The sequence below is a fragment of the Panonychus citri genome, unplaced genomic scaffold, assembly GCF_014898815.1.
Source record: "Panonychus citri isolate SS breed McGregor unplaced genomic scaffold, ASM1489881v1 Contig00118, whole genome shotgun sequence".
Classification (NCBI taxonomy): domain Eukaryota; kingdom Metazoa; phylum Arthropoda; class Arachnida; order Trombidiformes; family Tetranychidae; genus Panonychus; species Panonychus citri.
The window spans coordinates 177,169-199,743 of record NW_026515523.1 but is presented as its reverse complement, the minus strand read 5'-3'; the positions used below and the strand labels follow the sequence as shown (position 1 = coordinate 199,743).

The 22,575-nt window shown below is 32.2% G+C and overlaps 6 protein-coding genes across 17 annotated transcripts; 4 read left to right on the top strand and 2 right to left on the bottom strand.

The window, feature by feature from the left end:
- Positions 1 to 344: 344 nt before the first annotated feature.
- On the top strand, positions 345 to 15,558 carry LOC128390314 (cell adhesion molecule DSCAML1-like). Of its 9 annotated transcripts, XM_053350009.1 has the most exons (7): positions 3,865 to 3,976; positions 4,077 to 4,208; positions 4,268 to 4,552; positions 4,617 to 4,736; positions 4,797 to 4,967; positions 13,464 to 15,052; positions 15,115 to 15,558. In XM_053350009.1, the coding sequence occupies exons 2-7, from the start codon at positions 4,148 to 4,150 to the stop codon at positions 15,163 to 15,165; spliced, it is 2,277 nt and encodes a 758-aa protein (XP_053205984.1). In that variant the 5' UTR covers positions 3,865 to 3,976; positions 4,077 to 4,147; the 3' UTR covers positions 15,166 to 15,558. The 9 variants fall into 9 exon arrangements, with proteins under 9 accessions (XP_053205991.1, XP_053205986.1, XP_053205983.1 ...); XM_053350016.1 differs by lacking the exons at positions 3,865 to 3,976; positions 4,077 to 4,208; positions 4,268 to 4,552; positions 4,617 to 4,736; positions 4,797 to 4,967 and adding exons at positions 345 to 1,200; positions 1,275 to 1,481; positions 1,611 to 1,730; positions 1,801 to 1,965; XM_053350011.1 differs by lacking the exons at positions 3,865 to 3,976; positions 4,077 to 4,208; positions 4,268 to 4,552; positions 4,617 to 4,736; positions 4,797 to 4,967 and adding exons at positions 345 to 1,200; positions 1,275 to 1,550; positions 1,611 to 1,730; positions 1,801 to 1,965.
- On the top strand, positions 3,009 to 4,137 carry LOC128390351 (cell adhesion molecule Dscam2-like). The gene is made up of 4 exons (XM_053350065.1): positions 3,009 to 3,213; positions 3,272 to 3,556; positions 3,623 to 3,742; positions 3,797 to 4,137. The coding sequence occupies exons 1-4, from the start codon at positions 3,156 to 3,158 to the stop codon at positions 3,988 to 3,990; spliced, it is 657 nt and encodes a 218-aa protein (XP_053206040.1). The 5' UTR covers positions 3,009 to 3,155; the 3' UTR covers positions 3,991 to 4,137.
- LOC128390349 (cell adhesion molecule DSCAM-like) lies at positions 4,976 to 6,383 on the top strand. Of its 2 annotated transcripts, XM_053350063.1 has the most exons (6): positions 4,976 to 5,182; positions 5,237 to 5,515; positions 5,589 to 5,711; positions 5,779 to 5,955; positions 6,119 to 6,195; positions 6,249 to 6,383. In XM_053350063.1, exons 1-5 carry the CDS (start codon positions 5,122 to 5,124, stop codon positions 6,136 to 6,138), a joined length of 660 nt encoding a protein of 219 aa, XP_053206038.1. In that variant the 5' UTR covers positions 4,976 to 5,121; the 3' UTR covers positions 6,139 to 6,195; positions 6,249 to 6,383. The 2 variants fall into 2 exon arrangements, with proteins under 2 accessions (XP_053206038.1, XP_053206039.1); XM_053350064.1 differs by lacking the exon at positions 6,249 to 6,383 and having other exon boundaries at positions 5,779 to 5,987; positions 6,119 to 6,167.
- LOC128390340 (cell adhesion molecule DSCAML1-like) lies at positions 6,955 to 8,336 on the top strand. 2 transcript variants are annotated; one of them, XM_053350053.1, is made up of 6 exons: positions 6,955 to 7,178; positions 7,229 to 7,507; positions 7,574 to 7,696; positions 7,757 to 7,921; positions 8,120 to 8,133; positions 8,197 to 8,336. In XM_053350053.1, exons 1-6 carry the CDS (start codon positions 6,992 to 6,994, stop codon positions 8,206 to 8,208), a joined length of 780 nt encoding a protein of 259 aa, XP_053206028.1. In that variant the 5' UTR covers positions 6,955 to 6,991; the 3' UTR covers positions 8,209 to 8,336. The 2 variants fall into 2 exon arrangements, with proteins under 2 accessions (XP_053206028.1, XP_053206027.1); XM_053350052.1 differs by lacking the exon at positions 8,197 to 8,336 and having other exon boundaries at positions 8,120 to 8,160.
- Positions 15,559 to 15,699: 141 nt separating the features above from the next.
- On the bottom strand, positions 15,700 to 19,931 carry LOC128390299 (uncharacterized). Its single transcript, XM_053349992.1, has 7 exons — positions 19,689 to 19,931; positions 19,511 to 19,615; positions 19,358 to 19,429; positions 18,951 to 19,299; positions 18,758 to 18,878; positions 16,566 to 17,296; positions 15,700 to 16,499 (listed from the first exon to the last, which is right to left on the bottom strand). The coding sequence occupies exons 1-7, from the start codon at positions 19,929 to 19,931 to the stop codon at positions 15,991 to 15,993; spliced, it is 2,130 nt and encodes a 709-aa protein (XP_053205967.1). The 3' UTR covers positions 15,700 to 15,990.
- LOC128390338 (uncharacterized) lies at positions 19,843 to 21,389 on the bottom strand. Of its 2 annotated transcripts, XM_053350050.1 has the most exons (8): positions 21,204 to 21,389; positions 21,067 to 21,134; positions 20,868 to 21,009; positions 20,658 to 20,800; positions 20,489 to 20,582; positions 20,253 to 20,404; positions 20,051 to 20,197; positions 19,843 to 19,951 (listed from the first exon to the last, which is right to left on the bottom strand). In XM_053350050.1, the coding sequence occupies exons 1-8, from the start codon at positions 21,265 to 21,267 to the stop codon at positions 19,949 to 19,951; spliced, it is 813 nt and encodes a 270-aa protein (XP_053206025.1). In that variant the 5' UTR covers positions 21,268 to 21,389; the 3' UTR covers positions 19,843 to 19,948. The 2 variants fall into 2 exon arrangements, with proteins under 2 accessions (XP_053206025.1, XP_053206024.1); XM_053350049.1 differs by having other exon boundaries at positions 19,850 to 20,197.
- Between the last annotated feature and the right edge of the window lie 1,186 nt (positions 21,390 to 22,575).

Below are 22,575 nucleotides of genomic sequence, written 5' to 3'. Positions count from 1 at the left end.
TCAATTGTATTAATAGTGAGATTAGAGCTTATTGTTTGCGGTTCAAACTTTACAATGAGGCCAATTTGTAAGCAATTAAATGCTGATACAATCTAATTATCTCAAGATTTTACCAATCAACCGAATTTTTTCCCCAGTGATGATGATAAACACCTGATTTTTTAAATTGACTAACGGATGAGTTTTATGATAAATGATCGTAATCATTGTTCCCGATAATTTCAAGGTTCGAGATAATTAAGGGAGTTATTACATTGTCATCATTTATTGTATCCATTTGATAGATTGTCAAGATAACTCGTTGGTTCAATTTGTTACATTATTCAACACTTAGGTTTCATTTAATCATTTCTTCTTACGAATTTGAAGATCATTATCAGAAGAACATGTCTAGAGGTCATCTGATAATCGATTCATAATACTGACCTCAAAATAGGACTTTGGGGTAAATTCTGTGTGCTCTTTGGTTTTATTATTAGAATCAAATTAACCACAAGAGGCGCTCGTCTCAAGAAAGTGTAACGTGTTGAGGTTTTCTGGATAATTTTGTTTTCTTCAATTTTTTCTCAAACATTTACTAATTGTTTCACCTTTGATAGTAAATTTTCTTGGTTAAATCATCAATTCAACATGTAGATTAACTAATTATAATAGTTTTAATTGCTTAATTATACTCTCTTCACTAATATTCCAAGATGTTCTTCAGTGTCTCTTATGTTTCAGCTTGTGATCTTTCACTTTTCTCATTCAATGAGAAATAAAATAAGATACAAAAACTATTTGCTCCTCAGATGTGATTTACCGTTTTCATTCAATCATTAATTCACAATCAACTGCCCAATCATTCATGGTTTCATCCGTTTCATCTTATTAATAGGATGTGTTTCAGCATCAGAGGTTTTCTCAATAGGAAGGAAATCGACATTACTACTGTTCAAGAATTAGAGTAAATTGATTATCCAAGTTTTTGTGGTTTTCGATTTTCACCTCAACATTTAGCATATTGTAATTTTTTAGACCTGGCGGGTAATTTACAATTGGTTGATTGTAAACAATTGAATAAACATTGACACATGTAAACAGAGTCCATTCATTGAGCAGAGATACTGTCCTGATTGATTTCAATCATCAAGATGTCGGTGATTCTGATGATTAACTTATTATTATCCTGTTCACTTGTCGTTTTATCACATCAAGAAGGTGAGTGTTGAGAAAAGACAATAATCTAAATTGTAAATCTAATCTCCCATAATGATTGTATTGTTTTTCTTTAGCTCCAAAAGCTCATCTCACCCAAATGGTTAAACCAAAACTCGGAGAGAAATCATCAATGGTTTGTTATGCTTCCAATGGATCTCCTCCATTCGAATTTAATTGGTACAAAGATGATGGATTAATTACTAATTCTGATGTTATTAGAATTGATAAACTTCGAGATTCATCAATTCTTACCATTGATTCAATGTCTTCAAGCTTCAATGGTAACTATAGTTGTCGAGTTACCAACTTATTTGGTAGCGATTCATTAGCTATAACATTGACTGTTGATGGTAAGTTTGTTAATTAGTACATTGAAATTCTAATAATCAAGATTTAATTTGCATCTCTAGGCCCTCCTTCATGGATATTTAAGCAACAAGACGTGAAATTTAACCATAAAGACCATGTAATCTTGAGATGTTCTGCCTCTGGTCATCCAAAACCCAAAATCATTTGGAAAAAATTTGAAGGTTAGAAAGTTACTCAAGATAGAAAACAAAAGATCATCAATGGCTGATACACTTTCGATTATTGTTTCAGGTTCTCATTGGACACTATTGGATAATGACGATATAATTGAGAAAACTACAGACGAGGAAATAAATATTCGCAACGTTAATAAAGCCCATGAAGGAAAATACGGTTGTGCCGTATCAAATGGATTCGAGCCAAACCTTTGGAATGAATTTACTATTGGTATTATTGGTAAGATATAAAGGAATCTATTTGATCTCTGATAATTTTTCAGAGATCGCGGTTTATTTCATCTAAATTCGGGCTTGAGCAGAGCGTTTTCATGTTACAATCAAGTTAATTTATACTTCGAACCAGTACTGAGATTTATATTCAATTGTCTACTCAGTTAGCAACCATGAAAGTTTCGCGATTTGTATTGAACTGTTTCCTTTTATTTAGCATTTCAAACACTACAAATGCTCAAAATGGTAAGTATGGTTAACCCGTAAGTGTGTATTTGAATGCAATAAAATTAATTGTCCAAAATATATCAACATCAAGCTCCTAAAATTGGACCAATAACATCAAACTCTAAGCCTAAAGACGGCGGTGCTGCTACATTTATGTGTACAATTGAAAGTGGATCTAAACCTTTACGATTTAATTGGTACAAAAATGGTTCACCAATTGATTCACAATCAACAATTCGAATTGAAAATTTATCAACCAGTTCAATCTTAATGATTGATCCAATTTTATCAACCAATGACAATGGTAATTACTCTTGTGTTGTAACAAATGGATTTGGTAAAGATTCATCTACAATCCAAGTAGCAATTGAAGGTAATACAAATCTAGCGATTTCTTTCTTGTAAATTGTTACCAATCTAATATTGAAAATAATTTTTTCTCAATCAAATATGATTAGGTTCACCTCAATGGACAATTAAACCCGATTCATTTTATAAAATGAACCTAAATGATCATTTAAACATAAGATGTTCCGGAAAGAGTTCACCAAAAGCTCAAACCATTTGGAAAGTTTTCAAAGGTTCGATATTGATATCGTTTCTTGGACAATTTAAATTCTAATTGCATTTCCTTTTATTTTCCCAGATTCATCATGGATTATATTAGACAATCACATGGATAATAACATGAAAATATTAGATGAAGAGATAATCATTTCAAAGGTGAACAAAAATCACGAATCAAAGTATGGATGTACAGTTACCAATGGAATTGAACCATCTCTTTGGACAGAATTTGAAATTTCGGTTATTGGTAACATAGTTTTCTCAATTACTTACAAAACTGGCGCTTCCATGTTTAGTTAAACCCAAAAATTAACATTTTTCTTTGTTATTGGTTAATATTGATAACCTTTCGTAAAGAAATAACCAAATATCAATTGTGACTGTGAAGTGAAAACATTTAAAATGATATTCAGATTACTTGGTTTAGCATTTCTTTTTCTTTCAGCATTTGGACAAGAAAGTAAGTATAATTAGTAGTTAATCAGCACTCTGATTGTTATAATTATCTTTTTTGCCAGGCCCAAAAGTGGTTCCATTTTCAGCTCCAATTAAACCAATGATTGGAGGTAAAACATCATTAACCTGTCAAAGCTTATTTGGGTCTCCACCATTGACAATAATCTGGTATAAAGATGATGTACAATTAACTGATTCACCAAGTAAATCAATTCGTATTCAAAGTATGGAAGCTTTGTCAGCATTAATTGTTGATTCAATTACATCAAGTTCATCGGGCAATTATACATGTAAAATATCAAATCGATATGGATCTGATTCTTATACAACAGAGCTACTCATTGAAGGTAAAATTGGTTAGATTTTTTCTCATTGATTGTCATGATTAACTTGATTTTCTTACACTTAATTAGGTCCTCCAAATTGGCTCTCAAAACCATCAGACATTAAACAACAATTTGGCGAAACAATTTCAATTGAATGTCGTGCTTCAGGTTATCCTAAACCTAAAACTACATGGAAAAAGATGAAAGGTATTTTTATGATTTTCGTCAACATTTATCATAACTAATCCTTCATTTAACCAGGGCCAGCATCTAATTGGAATCAAATCGAAGATTATTATTCTAATATGGAGACAATTGGATCGAATAATGAAAAATTAATACTTCGTAATGTTACCCGAGATAATGGAGGAAGATATGGATGCTCGATTTCCAATGGAATTCAACCTGATCTTTGGACAGAATTTCAAGTTACTATTGATGGTAAATTCTCATAGTATTTATATCATTTGATAGATTGAAAAAAGCGCTTTCTAGTCACCATGTTTAGTTTCGAGAAGAAAAAATTAACCTTCTTTTACAGAGAGATGTGCAACTTGATGTAATTTTCCTAACAAAGAGCAATCTTTACGAGATCCAGATTTTCATTACGAGATGATTTGTTTATTGTTCAGTTTAATCGCGATTAATTTCGGTACATTGAATGGCCAAGAAAGTAAGTACAATAGATTTTGGTTCATTTGAATTCTAATTGTTTGTTTCCACTTTTCTCAGGTCCAAAAATTGTTCCCTTCTCATCTTTGGTCAAACCAGTGATCGGAGGAAAAACATCATTCACTTGTCAAAGTCTATCAGGTTCACCACCTCTTCAAATCACTTGGTTTAAAGATGGAAAGCAATTAGCTCAAGATTTACTACCATCAATTAAATTACGAACCAATGAAGAAGTGTCCACACTGATTATTGATTCAATTAAATCAAGTCACTCAGGAAATTATACTTGTCAGATATCAAATAGATATGGAGCTGATCTTTACTCAACTGAATTGATCATCGAAGGTATTGTTGGACTAAAGATCATTATGGATCATATTTTAATTCATATTATTTGATTGATCAATAGGTCCACCAAACTGGATTAAGAAACCAAATGATATGAAAAAACAATTTGGAGATACAATTACAATTGATTGTATTGCTTCTGGTTATCCAAAGCCTAAAGTGAACTGGAAACGTATGAAAGGTTAGATTCAGTTCAATTGCTCTGATTCATTTCTCATCATTATTTCATTTTATTTTACAGAAACTTGGAACCAAATTAATGATTACTATTCTAATATGGAGACAATTGGGTCGAATAATGAAAAATTAATACTTCGTAATGTTACCCGAGATAATGGAGGAAGATATGGATGCTCGATTTCCAATGGAATTCAACCTGATCTTTGGACAGAATTTCAAGTTACTATTGATGGTAAATTCTCATAGTATTTATATCATTTGATAGATTGAAAAAAGCGCTTTCATTTTCAACTTACAACCCAAAGATTGACCCAAAGAATTAGATTTTGGGTTGAGTCTGAAAGGTTTACCTTTTTGTATTTTAAACTTTGTGTTCAATCATTACGATGTTACTTTTAATCTTTATCACCTCTTTAAGTACAATAAGCTATTGTTATGGACAAGAAAGTAAGTATATCTGATATTGAGGGACAGAACTGATAGTCGATGATATTTTCTCAGGTCCAAAAGTGAATCCATTTGCACCAATGATAAAACCAATGATCGGAGGTAAAACATCATTTGCCTGTCAAAGTCTATTTGGATCACCACCTCTTTCAATTTCTTGGTATAAAAATGGAATACAATTAACTGATTCATCATCTACTCGAATTAGAACCAATGAAGATTCATCAATGTTAACAATTGATTCAATTAAATCAAGTCATTCTGGTAACTATACTTGTAAAATATCAAATAGATTTGGTTCAGATGCTTTTACATCAGAGCTTCTAGTTGAAGGTAAGCTTATTATTAACTAGAAATTGTTTCCTTTCTATTAACCATATTGATTTATTTTGTATTTTGAAATTAGGCTCTCCTAATTGGATATCTCAGCCGAAAGACACGATTAAAGTTAATTATGGTGATTCCATGACAGTTCAATGCAGTGCATCAGGTTATCCAAAGCCTAATGTATCCTGGAAAAGGTTCAAAGGTAATTTTTTTTTCTCGTACAACTAAACTTGAATTTCTAATTTAATTTTATTCTGACTTCCTTGTAGACTCATTATGGATCAACCCAATTGATGCAAATATAATTGTTGAAAAAATCGAAGGTTACAATCAGCAAACACTGATCATTCGTAATGCAACTCGTGAACATAATGGCAAATACAGTTGCACCATTTCCAATGGGATTAAGCCTGACCTTTGGTCAGAGTTCGAGATAACAATCGAGGGTAACATTTGATTGAGAGTTTTAATGGAAAAGGTTTTATTTGCTTGAAACTTGGCGCTTTTACTGTTTCTCTGATCTCTTTCATGTTTCTGAGGATAAAAATCTGATCATTTCCTTGGGATTTTCGCAATTTGTTCATTATTATTATTGGTCAATCTGTTTAGGTTTTTGTAGCTCATCATGATTCACCTTGATCACATCTTGATTTTATTCATTATCTCTTCGTGTTTTGGTCAAGAAAGTAAGTTAATTCATAATTTGGAACAGTTAATTAATATATTTTTTCATCTTTAGGTCCGAAAGTGAATCCATTCAGTCCATTTATCAAACCAGTGATCGGAGGAAAAACATCATTCACTTGTCAAAGTCTCTTTGGATCTGCACCATTTCAAATGATTTGGTATAAAGATGGAAAACAAATTAACCAAGATTCAACAATCAAGATACGAACTAATGAAGATTTGTCAACCTTAATCATCGATTCAATTAAATCAAGTCACTCGGGAAACTACACTTGTTCAATATCAAACAGTTATGGCAGTGACTCTTATACATCCCAATTATTGGTTGAAGGTAAACAAAATGATTGACTTGTGCTTCCATTTTTTTTAATGATTTAATATAATTTTAGGTTCACCTAATTGGATCGAGAAACCTATGGACATTAAATCTAATTTTGGAGGAACAATTAAGGTTCAATGTCTTGCTTCAGCTTATCCAGTTCCAAAAATATCATGGGAGAAACAACAAAGTAATTGAAAGATGAAATGATTGACTTTGAATATTGATTCTAATTTTTTTCTCAACTCTTTTTAATTAGGTTTCTCTTGGATTCCGATTGAAGACAATTTCTTACATTCATCAAGGATTAGTTTTTCTGGTAATAATCTATCGATTGTCTCGGTTACCCGTGAAGATGGAGGAAAATATCGTTGTGTCGTTTCCAATGGAATCAAACCTGATTTAACTTCAGAATTTGATGTCACAATTGATGGTAAACTAATTTACATTGGTGAAGGTTTAGTTTAGCTTGAAAAATGCGCTTTTCTAGAAAACAAACATTTTACTGGTTTGTCCATTTCTATTTGGTAAACACAAAGAGTCATAAGAAAAGACGAATTACCTTTAAATTGAGTAATCAACTCGAATCAGTCAATATGTTCTCAATAATCGGGTTTATATTCATTGTTTTGGTTCATGTTGTTGTTAATGAAGCTCAAGAAAGTAAGTAAATACTATTCAAAATATTCGATCTAATTTAAGTTTCTTTTTAGGTCCAAAAGTGAATCCATTCTCTCCATTGATCAAGCCAGTAATCGGAGGTAGAACGTCATTTGCTTGTCAAAGTCTTACTGGATCACCTCCATTTACAATCAATTGGTTTAAAGATGGACAATCAATTCGAGAATCAAATACAATTCGTATAAGAACTGATGAAGAATCATCGATGTTGAGTATCTCAGCTATTTCATCAAGTCATTCAGGGAATTATTCATGTAAAATCTCAAATAGATTTGGTTCAGATTCTTTCACCTCCGAACTTACTGTTGAAGGTAAGACAGTTTCATGATCAATTCGATATTCATTGACTTAATGATTTATTAATTTTCTTAATTCAGGTCCACCACAATGGATAGAGAAACCAGAAAATGTGATCAAATCAATTCTAGGAGAGAAAATTTCTGTCAAATGTTCAGCTAATGGTTATCCAAAACCTAATATCCAATGGAAAATGAAAAAAGGTTTGTTCTCCTCTCTTGATAATCTCTTTAATGTCTAATGATATTTTCTTTCTTTAACAGATAACAATTGGATTTATATTGATGATAAATCATTCGGAATTCAAACTCTCCCCAATGAGCTGATTTTCCATTCAGCAAAACGTTCCCACGCTGGAATCTACGGTTGTTCAGCTAAGAACGATATCAAACCCGATCTTTGGATTGAGTTCGAAATCATCATTGATGGTAATGTGATTCTTTCTTTCATCTACTTGAAAAATGGCGCTTTAAGGTTATTTGTTGAAAGATTTAAAAGGAAACTAAAATATCACTTTGTTATCAAATTGTCAAGAACTTATTTTGGATCTTGAATGTGACAATTTCATTCGCGTCTACTATGTTTAGATTGATTGTTTTCGTAATTTTTTTCTTAATTGTGTCTAGTTATGGACAAGAAGGTGAGTAAAAGTGCTTGTAACTATTGATTATTCTGCTAATTGTTTTGTTTTTCCGTTTTTTAGTCCCAAAGGTGAACCTTTTTGCTCCACAAATCAAACCAGAGATTGGGAGTAAGACCTCATTCACTTGTCAAGCAATGGCTGGTTCATTGCCTGTTCATATCTCTTGGTTCAAAGATGGTCAAGAAATTAATCAAATGGAATCGACAAGAATTCGGACAAATGAAGATGTTTCTGTTTTCATGATTGATTCAATTAAATCGAGTCATTCAGGAAACTTCACTTGTAAGATCTCAAATAGATTTGGATCAGATTTTGGTTCCATTGAGCTTAAGGTTGAAGGTGATGAATTTTTGTTTTTCTTTCTATTTACCTATTGATTATAATTATTTTTATTCGTGATTATGATTAAATAGGATCTCCTAATTGGCATGAGAAACCTGGAAATATAAAAATTCATTTCGGTGAACATGGTTCATCAAGATGTTCTGCTTATGGTTATCCTAAGCCGAGTATTGAATGGAAAAGATTCAAAGGTAAACTCATTCTTTGTGTAAGAATTTTCTTCGGATTTTAATTGTTTGTTATCTTTTTTATTCTTGTTTTACAGAATCAACATGGGAAAAGATTGACTCTTTTGATGATTCATTCAAAATTGATTCTAATGAGTTGATTATCACAAAAGCTAATCCAAAGCATTCGGGTAGATATGGATGTGTTGTTACCAACGGAATTGAACCTAATCTATGGATTGAATTTGAAGTTTCCATTGATGGTAAATGTGTATAAATTGTTTTCAGGTTTTCTGCTTGAAAATTGGCGCTTTCGTTTACAATTTGACAATATTTTCGGGTTTTTCTAGGATCATTATTATCATCATTGAGATATTGATATAATATTTTGTCCGAATAGTGATTGAGTTGATTTAGTTTTGATAAACTATCACGATTATGTTGAGGTTAATTCTAATTTTCCTTTTTGTTAAAAGTAGCTATCAACAAGAAAGTGAGTATTCGAGTGTTTAGTTGAATTCGAATCTTTAATTGTCCATTTATCTTTTATTCATTGTTTAGGTCCAAAAGTGAATCCATTTGCTCCTTTGATTAAACCACTGATTGGAGGTAAATCATCATTCACTTGTCAAGCTCTCACTGGATCTTTACCTTTAAAAATTTCTTGGTTCAAAGATGGTCAAGAAATTAATCAAATGGAATCAACTAGAATTCGGACAAATGAAGATGTTTCTATTTTCATGATTGATTCAATTAAATCAAGTCATTCAGGCAACTATTCATGTGTAATGTCAAATAGATTTGGAGCTGATACTTATTCAATTGAACTTAAAGTTGAAGGTATTGTTGATCTAATTTCCAATGGTTTAGAAATGATCACTCATAAATCTTGATCAACTAATTAGGTCCACCAAATTGGATAATTAAACCAGAAAATTCCCAAATACGTTATGGTGATAATGGTATTTTCAAATGCTCTGCTTCTGGTTATCCAAAACCTACAATATCCTGGAAAGTAATGAAAGGTAAAAATTATTTCTTGTTTATCGAGGAAAAAAAAGTTCTAATTGTACTTTTTCATTTTCTTTCTAGGTTCTTCTTGGTTATCAGTTAATCAGCTTTCAGATCCATCATTAACTGTCAACAATCAACATGAATTAATCATAGAAAATGCCAAACATGCCAACAAATACGCTTGTCAAGTTACCAATGGAATTGAACCAAATCTTTGGAATGAGTTTCAAGTTTCTATTGAGGGTAAAGTGAATCTCATGTGAATCTTATGAGAGAATTTGAGCTTGATTTGAAAAATGGCGCTTTTCGAATAGAAAATTGACTTTGTTCGGGTTTTTAAACTTTCCCTTGGGTTTACTTTCCATATACAAATGGTTTTGTTTTGATTGTTATTAGTCGAATGAGTTGTTGACCTTTTTAACTTTTCTATCATGTTTCTTGTCCTGTGTTTCTCTATCCCTCTAATTATAAGCACTTATGGTCAAGAAGGTGAGTAATTAACCGTTTCCCCAAGTGTCCATATTAATTTTAATTTATTTCTCTTGCTTGTTTCAGGTCCTAAAGTTAGTCTATTGACACCATCAATCAAACCCAAGATTGGAAGCAAATCATCATTGACTTGTCAAGCATTATCGGGAACTCTTCCTCTTCAAATCTCTTGGTTTAAAGATGGTAAAGAGATCAGAGAAGAAGTTAATTCAATGAGAATCAGAACCAATGAAGATATTTCCAATCTAGTTATCGATTCAATATCATCGAGTCATTCTGGTAACTACACTTGTAAAATATCAAATAGATTTGGGTCAGACTTTGGTTCTATTGAGCTCAAGTTGGAAGGTGAGTTGTAATTAATCACAGAAAGGATTTTATTAATGAAAAATTTACAACGTTTCGTTAATTGTCCGTTCATAAGGTCCACCTTCATGGAATGATAAACCAGAAAATATTAAGATTCGTTATGGTGAATATGGTTTAATCAAATGTTCTGGAAAAGGTTGGCCTAAACCTAAAGTTGAATGGAAAATATTCAAAGGTAATTAACTTGATTCATAATATTCCATGTTAATTGTCTCTAATTGGTTGGTTTTCTATTAATTTATTAGGTTCTTCATGGCTTAGACTTGACAATTTAGGAGATGGAATCATTGAAAGCGATTCGTTGATTATTGAAAAAGCTTCAACTCAACACTCGGGAAGATATGGATGTACTGTAACTAACGGGATAGAACCTCATCTAATCAGTGAATTTAATATTGAAATCGAGGGTAAATTGAGTCAATAATTAATTGTGACCAAGTAAAATCAACTTGACTTGATGTGAGGCGCTTAACTTGTACATAATCATTTTCTCAAGGAATCTGATTATTCAAACATGTTTACTATTCTCGTTCTGCAATCTGAATGGATTCTCTTTATTCATTCAAGATTAATGATTTATCTTAATCACAATCAAGTTCCTTCTTTTACAATTTAAGTAATCGCAATGTTTAACAAAAATATTTCATTCTGTTTCTCTGGTTGAAACCTTTTCGCCAGCAACTTGATGAAATAGTTTCTTCCAATTGCCTCATCGAAAGCGATTTTCATAGCTCGCGGTCAATTGTCTCTATCTTTCACTTTCTTTGGGCAAGATTAGTAACTTTTAGGTTTGTTTTGTTCATTTTCAATCAGTACAATCAGTGAATCTTTCACTGAGCTTCGATTGAACATGATTAACTTTTCTTCGTCATTTTTGTATCTCTATTTAATCTCGGGTCTTTACTGTCAAGGTAAGTCAAATTTTACAATCTTATTGTTTATCAAATCACTAAGTTTAAATTGTTTCTTTCGTTTCAGATGCTCCCAAAATACGTCCTTTTAATTTTCCAAATAATCCGATGCTTGGCAGATCAACCCTTGTCTACTGTGTTGCCGATGTTGGCTCACCTCCGATCACTTATAAATGGTATCGTAATGATCAGTTGATTGATAATCAAAAAGGAGCTAATGAAGGGATAACCATCATGTTCGAGCCAATTTCTAATGCTCTTGGTTTGATTATACAATCAGTTTCAGTGAAACATTCAGCAAATTATTCCTGTGTTGCTCGTAATCTATTTGGAGAAGATAAATTCACCTCACCTTTAATTGTCAAAGGTAAAATTTTCTTCAATATTCTGTTAACTTATTCTCAACTAAACAATCAATTTAATTTCCTTTAAAGGTCCTCCTATTTGGTCAAATTTATCTCCTCCAAAGGGTCAAGTAACATTCGGACAAGATATTGTTTTGAACTGTCAATCAGAAGGCTATCCAACTCCGAGAATAATTTGGACCAAGAATTCATCCTTATGTAATCATTTGATTTTCTTGGAATCATCTAATTGTTTAAGATGATTAATGGATGATTTATTTCTTGTTCTTACTGTGTTTAGCTCAGGAATCAAGGATAATTGGATCGGGAGCAACTTTAGAGTTGATGAAAGTGAAAAAAGATGATGAAGGTTTTTACGAGTGTAAAGCCTCAAATGAATTAGGAACTATTTCTAATTCATTTAAAATTGAAATTCTCGGTAAGATTATTAAACTAATTGTCAAGTTAACAGATAATCTTTTACCAAAGGATTAAAAGGAAATCAGTTAGTTTTGACAATTGAGTTTTAGATCAAATTTTAGCAAAATTTTCAAAAAAAGCGGCACATTCGCTTATGGTCAATGTTGTTGTACCAATCAAGTCTTTGTTAAATGTCACTTTTAATGTTTATCTTGGGTATTTAAATGAAATTGGTAATTTAATTGTCAACTTGGGTTGATCTAAATCATATAAACAAAGATGATTTCTTCACATAGATCGCTGTGTTTATCTATTCTTCTGATTTTGACTTCGATTGCTATCCAAGTCTCAGCTAATGGTGAGATTATTATTCATTTGGTTTTCTGAATTTTCATTCTTCATCTTCTAATATTGTCACTTATCTCTTTCACAGATCCACCAAAGATTCAACCATTCAATTTTCCAAGTGATCTTCAACTAAATCAACCAATTATAGTTACATTTTGTACAGCTTATTCATCCGATAAACCGATAACATTTGAATGGCTAAAAGATGGTAAAGCAATTGCTGGACAATCGGAAGATACTATTATCAAGAACCATGAAATGTTTTCAATTCTCGAGCTGAAGAACTTAAAAGCAAATCAAATTGGCAATTATACTTGTGTAGCATCAAATCGTTTTGGAATTGATTCTTTCACTTCGAGTCTTCTTATGAAAGGTTTTCGAAATGTTCATATTTTGATTATATTCCGTGAAGAAATCGTGAAATTTGTGATTAATGATAATCTATTTTCTTTCCCTTCTTATTTATCTTTACTCTATCAGCTCCACCTTATTGGATTAAAGAACCAGAATCAATGATAAATGCTACGATTGGTCAACCTTTGGCCATTAATTGTTCTTCCTCTGGTTATCCAATTCCAAGGGTCACTTGGAAATCACTTGCTAATAATCAACAATTAACCACTTCTCTTTCTTCCAGTGTTTTGTTTTTCCAATCAGTTAATCCTTCTGATGGAGGGAATTACATTTGCTACTCTGAAAATGATATTTTACCTTCAATATCCAAAAAAGTCACAATTGATATAATTGGTACATAGAAATAATTGAACAAATTAACTAAACATGGGTTGATTGTAACAATGAAAGCGCCTTTCTCAAAGCTCAAATAACCTTTTTCATCTGTTTCTTTTTTCTTACAGTTTAATATAAGTTAATCTTCTTGATTCTAATCAAATTAATTTCTATTTGTTTCATTCTTAATTTAGGATTTCCGGCAAAATTGAAAAACAAAAATACTGCTTCGAGTTCTGTGTCAGTCAAGAAAGGAAATAAATTGGAAATTGATTGTGAAGTTGAAGGAGATAAACCAATCAACATGAACTGGATTAAAAACTCTATCACTCAAAATAAATTTGACAATCCAAGATTGGATATTAATGAGTTACCAACCGTTGATGGTATCAAAAGTATATTGACCATCAAATCAGCTGATTCAGTTGATGATGGTGTTTACCAATGTCAAGCAGAAAATAAATACGGTAAAGATGAGAAGACAATTAAAGTAACTATTGTTGAACCTCCACCATCACCACAAAGTTTCATGGTTCATCAAGCTTGGTCTCGAAGTGTCAATGTTGGTTGGAGTAAATTGTCATCTTCATCGAGTAAAACTCCGATTCTTGGTTATGTCATTAGATATTGGAAAACGTCCAGTCCAGGAATCAATGAGCAATTACATGAAGTTAATGTTTCAGCCTCAATGAATTCCTATCTGATTAAAGATATTGAACCGGGAACCATGTTTGAAGCAACTCTAATGGCCGTGAATGAAGTTGGCTTGGGTTCACCGTCGAGAGTGATTAGTTTTACCACAGGGGAAGAAGAACCTTCATCAGCTCCAGTTGATCTTGTGGCTACTCCTCGAGGTCCATCAACAATACGTATCACTTGGAGACCACCACCAAGAGATTCTCATAATGGTAAATTGTTGGGATATTATGTTGGCTATCGGCGAGCAGATGATTACAAGTCAACCCATTTCTTCAAAACCGTTGACTCTCTAGGACCCAATGTCACTCATGAATATTTACTCACATCACTCACCAAAGCGACTGATTATTCAATCACTGTGAAAGCATTTAATTCAGCAGGAAGTGGACCCGCTTATCAGGAAATCACTGTGGCCACTTTAGCTGGAGATGTGGCACCTTCACCTCGTCTTCATATCACCCAAACCACCGTTGATTCAATTACACTTAAATACACTTTACCTCAAGGAGCTTTAGGATCGATTGATCATCTTGATTTACATTTCAAGGAAGATGATGAACCTCATTGGCGGTCGATTGACTTTTTCTTTGATGGTAAAGAAACTGCCGAGTACACACTTTCTGGCCTGAATCCATCAATGGTTTACAAATTTTACTTGACCGCTTCAAATAGTCACGGTGCCAGTGATCCAAGTTCAATCGTAACAGCGAAAACATCTCGTCCAGCTCGTGATGCTTTCACCTTTGGTTCAGTCTTTGATCCAGCCTCAGATGCATTCGGCTCGTATTGGAACATGATCACTGTCCTTTCCATCACAATCGCCGTGGCCATTATAATTATCGTTATCGTGATCGCTTTTGTTTTCGTTCGAAAAGCTCAACTCGAAGCAGCCACCAAACCTGCTTACGAATTTTCTCTCGCCTCACAAGCGGGTACATTGGGCTATAACCAGTCAATCCCACCGACGGGAACAGTCCGACGATTTGTGGACATCGATGTAAATACAAATAAACCCTTGATGCATGGGTCACTTGTGGATGAATATCCAACCCCTTACTCTAAACTTACGGTCGATGGCAATAATGTAAGTAATTAAATCAATCTAATTGTTACTGTTTACTAATTTTCTTTACTTTCTAATTACAGAAACATTCCGTGCTAGTTGATCACAACCATGTCTATGATTGTCCACGATGATGACTCTATTATTGAAGCTAATTGTCATGTTTTCCTTTTTTATTATTCCCTTTTTTTCATCGTCAAATATTGATTTGATTTCTATGGAATTAGACAATTTAATCAACACATTTTCGCTCAAAAGGTTGATTAATGTTCTTCTCATCAGCTTCTGATATTATTCATTGACACACAATCTAATTATATGTCACAATTGTTCAAGTCGCTTAATTATATTGATCTCTTATCTCTTATCTCTTATCATTTTCTTTTCTAATCAAATTGCCGAAATTTTTTCTTTTAATTAACTGATCATTTTGTCTCCCACCTTTCTAATCGATTGATTGTCATTTTTATATCTTAACTTAAAGCTCAATATTGAGCTCCATTCTCATAAAAGTTTTGATCGTTTTATTCATAATTTTATTTAGACAATCAATCAATATATTGATGAAAAACTTTCATTATTTATTCTGATTATTATTAGACTTTCAACTTGAATTGACTTTTGTAGGTTTAAGTTGATTAACTTATTGCCATATATTAAATTGTTTTCAACTAATTGAAGTTTTCGTTTCTTTCGTTGTAAGGCAAAGTGAAAAAAAAATTTACCCAATCCAGTGTTTGACAAACAATTAAAAAGGATTTTAATTTTTCTTTGGAGCCTTTTCTCAATTTTTCTCACCTTGCACGATTTATGACCTCTTTCTGCAACTAAAAAATTGTATATCTACTATTGAAAGCTCCGTTCGTTTCACTATGACAGACTTTTGTCTTCAAACCTTCATCTCAAACCTGATTGTAAATCGTATTTACAATTAGTTTCATAAATAAAAATTGATATGACTAAATATTGTCGATTTGATTAATTTGTCTCATCCATTCAAATGAATTGATTTCTCGTTGAGATGAAGATGTTGAAACAAACTTTCCAGTGATAGTTTCCTTTAGTTTTCCATTGATGAGCATTGGAATAATAAATCCAAGCAAAAGTCCAACGGTAATGAACAACATGATTATACCGAATGCCGCTCCTCCACTTGTTCCTCCCACGGTAACTTGATCACTTCCATTATCATTTCCATCGTTTGCTTGGAGATTTTTATATTCATAATTCTTACAAACTCCTGAATCAATCAAATTAGCTGATTTATCATTAATTGTATATGCAGATAAACTACATGAACTTATTTCGTCGTTACGAGGACAATAATTTAACGATTTACAAGGTTCACCAGTATTTTTCCAGCTATGGCAAAGAGCAGCACATTGATCCAAATTTAAATTAACCTCAGTGTGAAAAACTTGAGAGATGATCTTTCGTCCAGTTGATTTAAAATGTTGAGAGACTTTGGCTGAAATAATAAAGAGATGGATTAATTATTTTGTTCAATTTCTCTTTATAAAACAATAACACTCACGAATATAAATATTACAAAAACGACTTTCCTGTGTTCTCGAATCAGTATAATACCCACTTAAAGTACAAGAGCCACCACATTGTTGGAATGAGAAACACTCATCAGATGAACTACACATTGAAGCACAATTATCGAGTGGAACATCAATAGCGATGTTAGTCGATTGTTTAAATTCTCTCGAAGATATTTTGATATAATCCAATAGTCGATTCTTTGAATAGATTTTACAAGATTCATCTTCTGTCGATTGTGAAGATGAATTAGCATAGATTATATTTGATGTGTAACAAGACGATTTATCTGAATATTGACAATAGACGAAAGTCTCACAAAGATTGACATCATCATGAAAACAAGTACGATAACAATCAGCAAGATTGGAAACATCTTTCGCTAATAAAACATCACCATTGGAATCAAGTAATTTCTTATTAGTGGCAACCAATACGAAGGAGTCTCTGTTTTGATTTAACTCATTAGTTACATCAATGACTTTTGTAGATTCGTAAAAAGTAACACCATCATCTTTCAAATAGAGGTGTATTGCGTTATTCTGAATATAACTTTCCAGTTTATCAAGATGAACTTCCTTCTTAAATCGAGTATAACTATTGATTGGATAATATACATCGCAATTTATACCACCGTCATCATTGACAATCGCCTCTTTAGATTGAAGCCGACCACAAATGATTGAAGCTTTGACTTGAAAATTGCAGAATACAATCGCCCTTCATTTAGTTAGATTAATTAGTAATAATTCAATAAGTTACTACAAGGTGTCAAAATGGGTAGGTTAAACTTCGCGCGTCCATAACTTTTGCCACAGACACCAGAGGGCGCTGATTTTCACATCAATAGATGTCTTATGAATTGAAAAGTTGTTTATTATTGTTTTTGAAAAAATTTTTTTTTTTGATAAAATGTCGAAATATAACATTCAAGAACGAATTTTTTGGGTTAATAGGATGAATATTCGTGAATTAAATGTCAAAGCGGTTATAAGGGACTATAAAAAAGAATTTAAACCCACTTCAGTGCCATTGGAAAAAACTGTTCAAAAGTAAGTGAAATTTAGCTTTTTTTGTGATTTTTTCCTAAATGTTCATTTTTTCTCTATTTTTTTAAGTTGTTGGGAAAAATGGATGAGAACAGGGTCAGTCCATGATGATGTCGACTCCATGAAAACAAAGGTAGCGACAGTTTCGACAGAAACTAATAGAGAATTAGTTGAAGAGTTTTTCCTTCAAGAACCCAATGAAAGTGTCCGTAGAGCTGCCCAAAGGCTTGGTATCAATAGAGGAACTCTTTTTAACATCATGAAAGACCTCAAGCTATCCGCCTACAAGATCCAAGCCCTACAGGACTTCAACGAAGACCATGAGGAAATAAGGTTTCAATTTGCCCAGAACATGCTAGAAAAGTTCCATGATGACGCAATATCTCCCAACAAGATATGGTTTAGTGACGAGGCGTGGTTTACACTAGAAGGGGGGTGTAACACGCAAAACTTTCGTCATTGGGGTAAAGAAAAGCCTAACAGCTTTATCAAACGCAATCTTCACCCAAAGAAAGTGCTCGTTTGGTGCGCTATCTCAGCTGAGGGGATATTCGGACCATATTTTATCCATGGTACTATGAATTCTGAACGATATAAAGGTGTTCTGCAGGAGGAATTCATCCCTTTCATTCAAGCCCATGGTTTTTTGGAAGATTATTGGTTCATGCAGGATGGAGCGCGCCCTCATCGTACTGCAGATGTATTCAGATTACTCAGCGAGTATTTTGATAAGAGGGTTATTGGTTTGGACTACCCTGATGCCATTGATAATGAGTTAGAGTGGCCTCCATACTCGCCCGATCTAAACCCCTGCGATTTTTTCTTATGGGGATATTTAAAAGAAAGGGTATTCAGATCCTCACCTAAGACACTAGTTGAACTAGAAAGTTCAGTGAAAAACGAAATTAATCAAATTTCAAAAGAAACATTACGAAAAGTTATGTCAAGTTTTGAGAACAGACTCACTGCGGTGATCGCCAAAGAAGGTGGTCATTTCGAACACATTTATCATTAATTTCAATTAAAATTCTCAATATTAAAAAAAATTTCATCAAGATACCATCAATGTGACAAAAGTTATCCTCATTTCAATTTTGACCTACCCACTTTGACACCTTGTATTAATACTCACTCTTGATCATAATAGATTCCAACCTGTTTGTAAAGACAATCGCTAACTGATTCTGCAGAAACTCGTTCTAAGCTTGAAATCGTCTTTTGAGACAATTTCATACTTTCTTTTTGTAAACTATCTGTTGACACAAGTCAAAGAGTCAAAATTATTTCCATCTTCGATACTTATCCAAGTACCAGTTTAACCTCACCTTCAATATTTGGAATTTTTAAAAAGGTCACCAAGGCAATGATGTTTCGATCGTCGAAAACGAGTTCGATATTAGCTATTCTTCCGGGAGAAATACCCTGTTGCGCCAAAGTATCCTTGACTTTTTCGATAAATCTGTTATAACGATTTTCTGCAAACTTTATACAGTCTAAGTCATAACCATCGTCCTTTTCACATTTGAAATAAATGGCCAAAGTTTTTCTATCACCTGAATCAGGATAACAGTCACTGAATCTTAAGGACAGTTCAGCTTCATAATCACGGCCTGATTCTGCTTCCTCTAATCCATAATAATCTTTTGTTCTTGTTTCAAGTAATTTAAAAGTATTCTGCATGTTTAGCAAAAATATTAACATCCAGTAGATTTATTTTGATTTTTTTACGTACGTTGTTCATTTTTTTATGATTGTTAGTTGTAGTTCTAACGAGAATAAACCCTTTGAATAATTTGGCATCAGTCTGATTATCAAGAGTAGAGATCGAAAAAGAAATACATAAGAACTTTTAATCATGAAATGAACGATTTGCATGTTTACTTACTGATTTCACAAAATAATGGCTGGTTACAAATTTATCATATTTTTTTCCTTCGAATGTGTAATCGTAATCAACCCTCTCCCAAACATGAGCTTCGTACTTTGATCTCTTTGTTTCATTTCATGAAAAGAAAGTTGTAAATGTTAAAAGTGATAAAAAATTCTCGACACTTTAATCTTACGATGAAAACTTTACCAAGGTATGAGTATTTATTTGTATTTTTATAATTGAGAAAATCATATGGAGTAAATGTTCCGTAAATACTTATTCCTGGACTATTCGGACCAACAGCAGAGTTCAAACAACGACCTTTACTCAGATATTCATGTACAGTTCCCAAATTATAATCGTACAGAGATTCTGTTACAATCCCTTGTTCTATTGTTTTCAAACTTGTGGTTAGATCTTCACTGTTAACGAACATCTAAGAAATAGAATTTTTCACTTTATAAGAAAAATATACATAATTACGCTTTGAATCGTGCAAACCGTAACACTCTTTTTTAGTGAATTCTTGAAAAAGTATCAAAAATTTTATTTTACCTCACTTAGAGTCATTGATATTTTTGGGCCATCAACAGTAGTTCTTGCAACGAAATGATAACTGGATTTTGAGAATCGTGGCGGTTCACACCAATCATGAGATTTTGATGTTATGAGGTGCAAAGGACAACCGATTCCTGGTGTAACCTGAAGGTGAAAAATTCTTACATTAACCGATAGAAATGTTTTGTATTCTCCTTACCGTAACAACTTTATCAAGCTCTTCCTGTGTTTTAGTAATTGAATAAATATCCAAGTTAACATTTTCCCTGAAAGTTACAAGCTGAAGAGATGAGTCCATACCCTCGAACTGTAATCGACTCGCTTGTAATATTCCGGGAGAATCTAAATGTGCTTTTTAGAGAATTGGTAATGAACTAAAGTTAACAAGTAATTACGCGAAAGGCAAATCAAACTATTCTCGGACCATCAACTTACCTTTGTAATAGTAAACAATATCAAGATTTTTATCGAAAGCTGTATTTGCAGAATGGACTGGGAATCCTCTTATACTCGTATCTCCTCCTTGTCTCTATTCAATTATTATAACACGATTTAAATGATATTTGAGTACAAGAAAAGAAAATTAAATTGTTGTCCTATTTACCCAATTAAATCTCTTTCCATTGATCCTGAACAGAATCGAAGGTCCCGTCATCAGTAGATGATTAAGAAGAGGTTTTTTCGAATCGATGTTGAATAAATTATAATTCCATTTGTTTTTGAAAGTAAATATATTACATTGTTGGTCTGGTAATACGTAAAAATAATAATCAGCAAGAATATAAAGTCACTAAATAGCTTTAACAATACTCACCATGAATAACTAATCTATCGTTTTCAAATTCACTGGAATAAAAAATATCCAACTTATCATCTCCTGATGATATTGTAATTCTACCACGAACAATTTCATTTGAGTGAACGTACTCTCGAATATCGTAAACTTCATCATTTGACTTAATTAAATATTCGATTAATCAAACAATTAAACAAGGAAATGAAGATCCACTTACCGAGATTAACTTTGCAACTATTATCCAATTTCCTTTATCAACTGACCAAGGAAGATCATGAAGAGACTCTAAAACAATGAAAGGTTGATATTTATTCAAAGATAAAGTGAGATAATGAATAAATCGTTAAAACTTACCACTAGATACTTGGATTATGTAAAAGTTTGAGAAAAATATAAAATTTACTAGAAAACAAATCATTTCAATTCAATTGGTGAATTGACAGAGAGAAAACTTTGAAGCTACTGTTCGCTCAGGTAAAAAACTACCAAGGTTTAAGCACAAACTAAAGGGCGTTGTGGTTTAAATGATGAATCTTACCTTAAATAGAAAATTCAATTCATTGTTAACATTGCATGAGCTTATCACAAATAAAGTTAAGATAATACACCACTTCATGACAATTAACTAATCGTGTTAACTAGGAAGATAACAGTTGGAATCAATGGCAAAAAATTAGAGTTTCGCAAAAATTAGTGCTTTCTATCCATTGCATTCAATGATCTCGATTTTTACCCAATGTTAACCAATTCAATATGACTTAATTAACATAAAATTAGTCAAGAAATTTGTTAATAAAATTGTGTAAAATGAAAGTTTCTTGTTTAATGTTCAAACCTAACAATGAGACCGTTTTCAAATCTTTAGCTAATACAATCTGACTACCTAGAGTACTTTGAAAATCGAATTTTTTTAATAATAAAGAAAATTATTTTACATACTGACAAAAGGATGAACAATTGATGAGCTGTTGTAATATATCGCCGAGATGATCCACGATAATTTCAAATTCCAGATAGCTGAGGGTGTATTTCTCGCAAATGATTGTTTACTCAAATCGAAAGTAAACTAAAGGGTGTTTGGTTGATTTCAGACAGAAAAGGAAGTTGAAATAAGTGCTTACCTTTTCATCGTTTCTTGGCCATTTTATCAACAATAATTTGATTATCTAAATTTACATCTAATCTCAGCTAAGATACTCAATTGTAACTTTTATTTTGTTTCCAATATGGATTCTTACCTTTGGTACTTTACTTTGGATTTAATCAAGGAACCGATGAAGGAATGCCTCCTTTATCATTCGCCTCTCTCTTTATTGGTTAGACAATTTTGACAAGTGATTTTCTTATTCAATTTTTTTTCTCCTCCAGTTCAACAGATTTCCTTGTAATTTTACTATGGTTTATAAACTATTCCACTTGATTTAGATAATTCATATATTATCTTGTTTAGACACCAAATAACAACAATGTATCTAAGGAATTACTTGTTATTACTTGAGTAAATCAGTTAAAATCTCAACATAAAAGACCAATAAAAAAACATTCAACTTGATAATCTATAATAACAATAATCAATACTGATATCGGGTGGTTACTAAAGGTTAGCAACTCGGTATAAAACTTTATCCAGTTAACTTGAAATTAACTTTCATTATTTATACTGATTAATATAATAATAATTTGTTACATTTTATTATTGGACTTTCAACTTAAATTAACTTTTCGC